The 9045-nt window shown below is 33.2% G+C and overlaps 2 protein-coding genes across 2 annotated transcripts; one reads left to right on the plus strand and one right to left on the minus strand.

The window, feature by feature from the left end:
* Window positions 1-1175: 1175 nt before the first annotated feature.
* Window positions 1176-3968, plus strand: LOC132279747 (type IV inositol polyphosphate 5-phosphatase 11). The gene is made up of 7 exons (XM_059781785.1): window positions 1176-1450; window positions 1578-1708; window positions 2235-2311; window positions 2426-2551; window positions 2797-2984; window positions 3351-3488; window positions 3583-3968. The coding sequence occupies exons 1-7, from the start codon at window positions 1340-1342 to the stop codon at window positions 3781-3783; spliced, it is 972 nt and encodes a 323-aa protein (XP_059637768.1). The 5' UTR covers window positions 1176-1339; the 3' UTR covers window positions 3784-3968.
* A 149-nt stretch (window positions 3969-4117) lies between these two features.
* LOC132279746 (probable calcium-binding protein CML41) lies at window positions 4118-5012 on the minus strand. Its single transcript, XM_059781784.1, has one exon. The coding sequence runs from the start codon at window positions 4926-4928 to the stop codon at window positions 4380-4382; it is 549 nt and encodes a 182-aa protein (XP_059637767.1). The 5' UTR covers window positions 4929-5012; the 3' UTR covers window positions 4118-4379.
* Window positions 5013-9045: the final 4033 nt, after the last annotated feature.

Below are 9045 nucleotides of genomic sequence, written 5' to 3' on the forward strand. Positions count from 1 at the left end.
TCTTCACCAATTCTTCTTATACATCCCCTCTCTTGATATACACATATCCAAAATATTCTAGAGACAAGATCCAAAATTCTTTATCCTCGCTCATTTTTTAAGATCACCTACTTTTCTCTATTCATAAATCTTCCAAGAATAAAGATCACTTACTTTTATTTATTCATAAATTTTTGAAGAATAAATCTTTCCAATCCTAGATGAAAAATATCCAGAAGATTTTTTTTTTTGGTAAGTAAATATCCACACAAGAGTTGCCATTACAAAACATATTAATCTACTACGGAATAAATAAAATAAAAATAAAATAACTCAGGGAAGAGAAACGATGAATCTTCTCAAAGTTTCTGTTTAATTTTTATGATACAAAATTTGAAGGAGAGAAGAAACAGTTGTAGCTTTTATTTTCTTTTTCTTTTACTTTTTTGTTCTGTTTTGGTTTTGTGTTCTGGATTTGCAAAATATGAAGAAATTTTTTAGTTATTTATTTTTATTTTATCTTCAATTTTGCCAAATTAAAAAGAGAGACAAAATCAAAATCAAAGAAAAATCGAGAATTAGAGGAAAAGAGGAGAGAGAAAGGAAGAGGTATGAGTTATGTTTTTAAAAAAAAATATGACGTGGCTGAGCCAGGTTAAGTTCGACCTTGTACTGGGTTGTTTGGTTCGATTTTCTTATCATTTTTCATTCTTGTGTAGTTTAGATTATCACATTCACATTGTTTGAAGCTAATATTATGCATCAGCCATTCAACTTTGAACTAAATTTCTTCCGATTCCAATCAAAAATCCCAATTCATACTTCGGAACATAGCATAAAGATTCTCTATGGGGCACAGATTAATTTATCCGTTTGTGGAGAGACTGACCAATGATTTGAATTCTGAAGTGAACTCAAAGCCAAAGTAGTCCTTTTCAAATTAGATTGAAGTTCTTGATATTGTCAATAACGCCCAACCTAACTCATGGACAAAGTAGTTATCAATTCAGAAACCCTAAAAAATTTGAGATCTCATATAATTTATGACTTTTCCAACCTATCCTCTCCACCGCCAAAAGTCCATTTTTTCCATGCCTATATATATCATATCGAGTCTTCAAGTCAATGGATTCATCAACTCAAACACATTGTTTTTATTATACAAAATTATCAGAAGAATAATGGGAAATTTTTTCTCTATCTCGAAAGGGCAAGTATTAATTGCTTTTTATTATTCTCTTCTTTATTAATTTCTTCAAGCTTAATTTCAATCACTTTCTCTGTTTTCATATGACATGAATGTTTTCATTTAATACTTTGCAGAAAAAGGTCCAAGTTGATACGAACATCAACTAATTTCATGGAAGCAACTCATGAAGGAATAAAGACTGTTGGCGCCAACAATCACTGCAACTTCTCAAGTACTTCTGATCTTTGCATTTGCATAGTGACTTGGAACATGAATGGCCAGGTGACTACTTTCAGCTCATTAATGGACTCTTTATATTTCATCCCTATATATATATATATATATATATATATAATGATCATAATTCATTTGTATTGTTTTTCTATTTTTTCTTGCATGAATTGTGAAGGTTTCTTACGAAGATATAGAAGAGCTTGTGAGGGGAGACCGGAAATTCGATCTCCTTGTGGTTGGTCTGCAAGAGGTTCCGAGGAGCAACATTTCGCGGTTGTTGCAGAAAGCTCTAGCTGATACTCACATGTACGCAACATCATTTTCTTTATTAATTATAATCTTTTTCATTTTGATGTTTAGTATTTGTCCTAAGCTGTAAATTAATCAGTATGATCAGTCATAATCATATACATAAAGTCTATTAATTTGTGTCATCCACTCCATCAGCATTGAAACGCTCATATATTACTGTCAATCTGCGTAAAATTGCAACCTCATATACTAGTCACATGTCAAAGATATGGTATCTAGGACCTTCAAAATTCTATAGATATAATATAAAAATGAAGAAAAAACAATGATTTTTTCTTCTTCTTTCTTTTTGACGGATTCAAATAATTGTGTAAAGGGTTTTATTTTATTATTATTTTTATTATTATAGCTACTTATTAATTCAGATGATGGTATATAATTTAAACAATGAGAGTATATTTATGAGTTTGCTCTATTGAATGTTGCTTGTAAATATATGAATTAATTAGTAGCTTCTGAATTTTTTAGGATTGTGAAGATCTAATGTTTTTGTTACTATTATTGTTTTGAAATCATGAAGCTTGCTAGGGAAAGCCATTATGCAATCCCTGCATCTATATGTGCTGGGACCGAAGAACCCGGACTTGTTCATCAAAGGTAAGGTTTAATCCCCAAAGTGAACATTTTTTTTTTCAGTAAGAACAATTTTGAAGTAGTTGCTTGAATATGCTGTTTTTTCGTATTTCAAATTATAAATATTGGGTTTTTCAGAATTAAAGGTGGACAAGCATGCTGTTGGAGGTCTTGGAGGACTAATTGGGAGAAAGAAAGGGGCTGTGGCTGTCAGAATCACCTGCAAAGGAATCCATTTGGTGTTCATCTCTTGCCATCTCTCCGGTAACTCATTCCTCTAATATCTGTTGTGGCAACAGAAGCTTTAATGCTAGTGTTTTGTTACGCGGTTTTGCTTAAAGCCTACGTGTCTAGAAAAGTATAAATATTAGCTTCATTCGTTCAAATTCAGCAGAATTTGCTAACCTCCCCTTCAGTATGTTCATCACGAATTGATTTCCGAGTACACATTTCTTACAAGTTCTCACACTTTTTCTTTTTTGTGTGTGTGTGTGTGTGTGTGTGTAAAGCTCATGCGCGAAATGTGGAAGAGAGGAACTCCCAATGCAGGCACATATCGCACTCACTCTTCTCCAAGAACTGGAACCCCTATGCAAGAGCTGCCCAAGTCACCGTGTGGTTGGGAGATCTCAACTACAGGGTACAGGGGATCAACACTCTTCCCGCCAGAAATTTAATACAGAAAGACCTTCACAGTGTATGTTCAAAAACCATCTTTCATATTCCTATATCTAGTGTCTTCTCTAGTTATAAGACTTAGCAAGATCAACACTATTCATTATAGCCTATCACCAAAATGCAATGACAATTAGAGAAGACGACGTCAACATAATATATCAAAAATCAGAAATTTGTCCCTACGATTTCATTGGATTTAACGAGCATTTTAACGCTAGAGCTAGCCCCTCCTCCCGGTCACTTGGGAGGTTGAGGCATCAAATCCCATTTGGGACAATAGTGAATAGTGTTGTGTTTATGTGTTGATTGTGCATGTCTTCCCCAAAAATGAATATAGATACATAAATATGATTTTTGTCGCGTCTCTCTGTGGCTATTGTTGCAGCTGCTCACCAGCAAAGATCAACTCTTGCAAGAGGCTGAAAGAGGACAGATTTTCAATGGATACTGTGAGGGTACACTGGCTTTCAAACCAACATACAAGTATAATATTGGAAGCAGCAACTATGATACAAGTTACAAGGTATTACATATCAAAATATTGCAAATGCATTGCTTTCGTTTTCACAAAAAAAAAAAAAAAACATGAATGATAATTGTTCGTTTTTATAAAACAGGTGAGAGTACCATCATGGACAGATCGAATATTGTTCAAGGTAGAAGACAGTGAAAAGATCGACGCAACTCTACACTCATATGAATCGATAGACAGTATATACAGCTCCGATCATAAACCAGTGAAGGCTCATCTCTGCTTAGAAGTTAATAGACAGTCATCATCTCCGAGCAATAGAGCAATTACAGGAGTCCAGAGTTGAAACTATGTACTTTTCCAAGCCGTTCAAGAAGCTTCGCGAGCCTGAAAAACTAACACCACACTCGGTACAGATTAACACTACCTGGCATCCCTCATGAATCGTGATCAAGTTCGACCAATTATTTAATTGCTCTGCATTTTTTTTACCCTCCTTGTGCATGATCAAATGTAAATAGCTACATTTGATGGAGAAGATCGATTTTTGAAGATTAATGCGCAATTTTTTTATTTATTTTTGGTTGTAAATGTTATCAACATGTAAAGAAGTAAATTTAATGGCTAGTTTGTCAAATAACCACTAGCCATTTTCATGTTTAGATTGAATCTCAGAGTGTAAAATGCATGTATTTTCAGTTATTTGATTCGATTGTCACACATAATGAATTTGTGCTCGATTTAATACAAGGTAGGACCAAATTTTCGTCTGCTCTGGACCGTAATGCAGGGTAAACAGGGAGACACAATTTACATAACAATAGAATAACAAATTTCAGAAGCATAACAAACTCATTAAAACTTCATTGTTTTAAGGTTTCTTGTACTTAAAAAACTTTAAAACATCTCTAATCTATCCAATCATATGTGACCGAATCATGTTCATGTCATCATTTGGTGAAACTCGAGGAAATCAAGAACTCCATTGCCATCAAGATCGAAGACTTGTATCATGGCCACACACTCGTCATAGGACTTTGCATTTCCCAGACGATTCAGAACTCGTTGCAGTCCATTTGGCGTGATGCATCCACAACCTTTCTCGACCTCAAACATCTCGAAAGCCCTTCTGAGATCATCATCGCCCTCATTGTCTCGTTCCATCAATCGAACAAAGTCACAAAACTCTAACAAGTTGTCACCATCCCCATCAAACTCGCCTATCGCCCTCTGAGCCTCGTCGTGTGACATGGTCTCGCCTATGGACTCGAAGTATTCTCTTAGGTCATTGCACGAAATTCTCCCGTCACCATCACTGTCGAAGTGATGAAACACTTCGCGAAACTTGTCCTCATTCGCGCTCTTTTTTGGTGCATGAAAAGAGGGGGAAGGGCTCGGATTTTTGGATTTCGAATGGAGGCGAGGGAGGCTGAGCTTGAGACTCTTGTTGGAGAACCATTTGGATGGTTTGGCAAAGGTTGCTGTTGCCATTAATTTGGATGATCAACTATGGTTTTTTTTTGTTTTGTACAATGAATGGAAGATAACAAAACAGCTTATATAGAAGAAAGTTGATAGAATTCTTAGGAATTAATTTTGAATTGATCTGCAACATGCACAATAATTTAAAAGGTCAAGCGAGACTTGCAAAGAAATTACATAATAAATATGAAATTGCGAAGAAATTGCATAATAATTTATGGGGAGCTATAGTGAAGTTGCTTAGCAGTTTCTTGGATTCCTAAAATTGATGGAGATATTGACTTCTTGTAAAAGTAGATTTATCCCAGAAAAGTTACCTTCTGAACCAAATCCTGGAAAGTTACTGGAAATGCTTGTTTGGTTTCTGAGAATTATTCCTTTTTATTGTAGTACGTTGGCGTGGCTTTGAAGTGGAAATTATTCAACGAGGGCTCTTGGAAGTTGGTTGGAAAATTGATGTCAAAAACGTTTCCCTATCACCAACGAAGCACGGACACCCTTCCCAGGGTCGTACCACATGGATGGAACACGCAAAGGACATGGCCGGGTTTGTTTTGTAATTTTTTTTTAAAAAAAAATAGGGTACCTAATGTAATTTTAAATGTTTAAAGTAAAATTTTAAAAATTTTAAAAAACCAACTACACAAGCGACGAACTGATGAATGAAACATGTTAAATATGTTGGAAATGCACTTGATCTTATTTGTCTAATTTTGTTTGGTTCTTAATCGCTTAGATGATAAATTGAAATATTTTTTTTATTGCAGTATTTTACTGGAGAGGTCAGATTTATGGTATTGTAGATTTGAATAAATAATTATATATATTTCATAGGCGTATCCCGACCGTATCCCTGTCCTATTTTTTTGAAATTTACCTTGTCATCGTATCCATGTCGTGTCTTACAACTCGTACTCGTACCTGTGTCCGTGTCCGTGCTTCATAGCCTATCACTTATTCAAGTAACAATGGCTTGAAAACTCATTTCTTGTAATGAGATTAAGCATGAAAAGAAATAAAAACTAATTCGATCTAGTTTTTTATCAGGGTATATTGCAAATTAATGTTATGTTTGGAAGTTATGAATCGGTAATTTTAATTTAAGATAAAAAAAAAATAAAAAATAAAAATTTGAACTAAATTTTTTTCTATTCCAAAATTAAAGTGCCGATTCAAAACTTTCAAACAAAATATAACTTTTTTCCCGCACGTAAATATAAGATCATGAATGAATTTAATTAACCTTTTTTCGATTTGTTATCAATGGGCGACAATAAATAACACAGATCGTGGCCAAGTGTATAATCCCCGCACATTTAAATAAAGTTGACCTATATGAGAGGGTCACCCTAGTCTGGTGTAGTTGGTATATATTACATTACATTAATATAAAAAAAATGAATCCTCTTAAATTCCGTATATTTAGTGCGATTTTTCCACTGGAAAAGGGGGTTGCCATGTTAATATGTTATTCGCAGCTTTGAGGCCAACATTCAATCAATCAACAATTTGTCAGATCCACCGTTTCTCAGCAAGTTCTCTAGTCCTTTTCCACCAACCCTCCCACTAACTCTTGGTCACTTTCTATATTCAACATTTATTATTTTAATTTTTTCTAAACTCGTTTGGTGGTGACGAAAAAATAAAAGTCAATAATATACTAATTTTTAAATAAAGGAAGAGCAATATTTTTATACAGGAGAAGAATAAAATTATTATTTTATAAAATTTGGTCAATATGTATGTAGAAAGAAATGGTTAGAAATGTCATTGGGCATGCCCGTCAAAACTTTTCCTAAGGCGTGTGAAGTATATGTGGAATCTTTTAAGTGGTCCATCCCTTGTTTGGTTCCAACCGTTCAGTCATTCCAAGACACTGCTTCATTTTGGGCTTTTGGCATCCAATGGGCCTGAGTCACGTAACTACATTTATTATCGTTATGTGTCAATTTTCAACCACAGATTGATCCCATTTCCAAAATATATGTGGATTCTATATTTCTCCCAAAAGTAATATTTTCAGGCCCAACTATTACACACTTAGGCCCAACTCTTTAGCCAAATGACTGAAAAGGCCTCATCCAATGGGGGTAGGACCAACTGGAGTAGGAACTAGGAAGACAGGTTGATTTTATGTTCTCTTAAGTTTTTTGCCTTTGGCTCTCCTGCATATTTATTGCTTCTTTAATATTATATATTTTACTTATCAGGAAAAAAATAAATAAATAAATAAATAATCGGTTTGATTTGAGTTATTAATATACAAATTTCAACAACTACAAAATTCTCATATGGATGGGTTATAACTTGAATGTGTTTAATAAGTATATTGATTTGAAAAGAAATTCAATATATTAAAAATGTTGAGGCTTTGCTAAATCTTATTTGCACCATTTTGTTAACATATAGCTGATATCATGTAGCAAAACTCCATTGTAAAATTCATAATTTTAGACTTTATTAGTGACACTTTTTCCTTTCTTTCTTTCTTAATAATGAAGAATAACGCAGTGTTAGCTGCTTTGAACTCTCAAATAATTTACAAATTTGAAAAAACGTGCAATTACTGACAAATAACACATCTCATTTGGTCCTAAAATACTTCAGTGATGAGTAACATTACCTAAGGTGTACTTTTGAGTCCACAAAAACCCTGCTCAACCAGTCGATCACCAACTGTGCACTATTTGAAGCCCAGTATCTGAATATGTAATGCAATAACTCCTTATGAAGATAAATTAATATGAAACTGCATAATACTTATAGGGAGGGAGCTATAGTGAAGGTCCACATAATTGACTAACCCATTTGTTTCCACATAATATATATATATATATATATATATATATATATATATATATATATAATTTTTAAGTAAAATATTTTTTTTATTTTTACTTTTGCAATGTTTAGTAAAGGTTTAGGTCGAGGTTAAGGACGACTCGATTAGTCCATTAAACGTATGTTATTTTTGTTAAATTTTAATCTTTGTTGTTTTATTAAATATTTTATGGCAACCAAACACCAGAAAATAAAAAAACATTTTACATCCAAACAAACAAAGTATGAGTGTAAAAGTAGATACTTGGGGAGAATTTACCGTAGTATAAAAAAGTGAAGGGTTTCAATTCCTTAATTTTGCATATATGACCGATCAGAATTTCTAGTTCAAGCAATTCACTTTAAAAAATAGACCCGAAAATTATTTTCCATTTTAAATAATCGGCTTGAGAATTATTTTCCATCTTAGAAAGGTTACCTTTTGAACAAAAACCTGGCAAAGTTACTTAAGAATTATTCTTGTTTTTAAGGTATGTGTTGTAAATTTGCCAAAGTCTTCCATATATAGATCTTAAGTATACTTATTAATCTGCAAACAAACGAATCCAATGCCATTGATTTTAATTTTTTAAGAATATAGTAAGAGAGAAAAGTATTTGCAGAGGATGTCTTCACTGCAGAGCAAAAAATATTGTGGATGAATCAAAGTCTTCGCTTCACTATATAACATTACAGCTGAATCGGCTCAATCCTAGTCGTCACTTACAAAGCAACCTCAATCTCTCTCTCTAAAACTCAGTTTTGTTTCTCTCTCTAAAACTAGAAACCTCCTTGAGACGCCGGTAGATTCACCGTTGAAGCTTCAATCGACGCAAGTGTGGAGTTTATATATCAAAGGCCTCTCTTGACTCTTCCAATTCCGAGGTTTCTATTCTCTCACTCAATATGCCTCGCTATTTTATATATACATATATACATATTTTTTCCCATAGACAAGAAACACACCACCTGCACCCGAAAATATTGATGACAACATCTTGAATTAATGATTTGGTCTCACCAATTGATTAGATATGGACGCACTAGTGATATGATCTATTGATTAAATATTGATACGTATTGATATGACCTGTTAAAACACATGATATAATTATTAATTAGATATTAACACGTAATGACATGACCCATTAAAATACATAATACAATTAGTTGATAGCATAAATAAGAAATTGCATAATAGACTGGTCTCTATTTACGTAATTATATCTCTTGACCCTTGAATATTTTTGTAACACAATTGACAAAAAAATTCTCTCTTATTTGAATTTAAAAATCTATATATGTT

Source organism: Cornus florida, unplaced genomic scaffold (assembly GCF_030987335.1).
Source record: "Cornus florida cultivar Cherokee Brave unplaced genomic scaffold, ASM3098733v1 CherokeeBrave_3.0.0_Hap2_Chr10, whole genome shotgun sequence".
Classification (NCBI taxonomy): domain Eukaryota; kingdom Viridiplantae; phylum Streptophyta; class Magnoliopsida; order Cornales; family Cornaceae; genus Cornus; species Cornus florida.

Excerpts from the sequence above, each read along its gene's own strand:
- LOC132279747 (XM_059781785.1), top strand. The coding sequence starts at position 1,340 with ATGGAAGCAACTCATGAAGGAATAAAGACTGTTGGCGCCAACAATCAC. Across the intron at positions 1,709-2,234 it reads GCTCTAGCTGATACTCACAT|CTTGCTAGGGAAAGCCATTA; the intron begins GTACGCAACATC and ends GAAATCATGAAG. Across the intron at positions 2,552-2,796 it reads CATCTCTTGCCATCTCTCCG|CTCATGCGCGAAATGTGGAA; the intron begins GTAACTCATTCC and ends GTGTGTGTAAAG.
- LOC132279746 (XM_059781784.1), bottom strand. The coding sequence starts at position 4,928 with ATGGCAACAGCAACCTTTGCCAAACCATCCAAATGGTTCTCCAACAAG.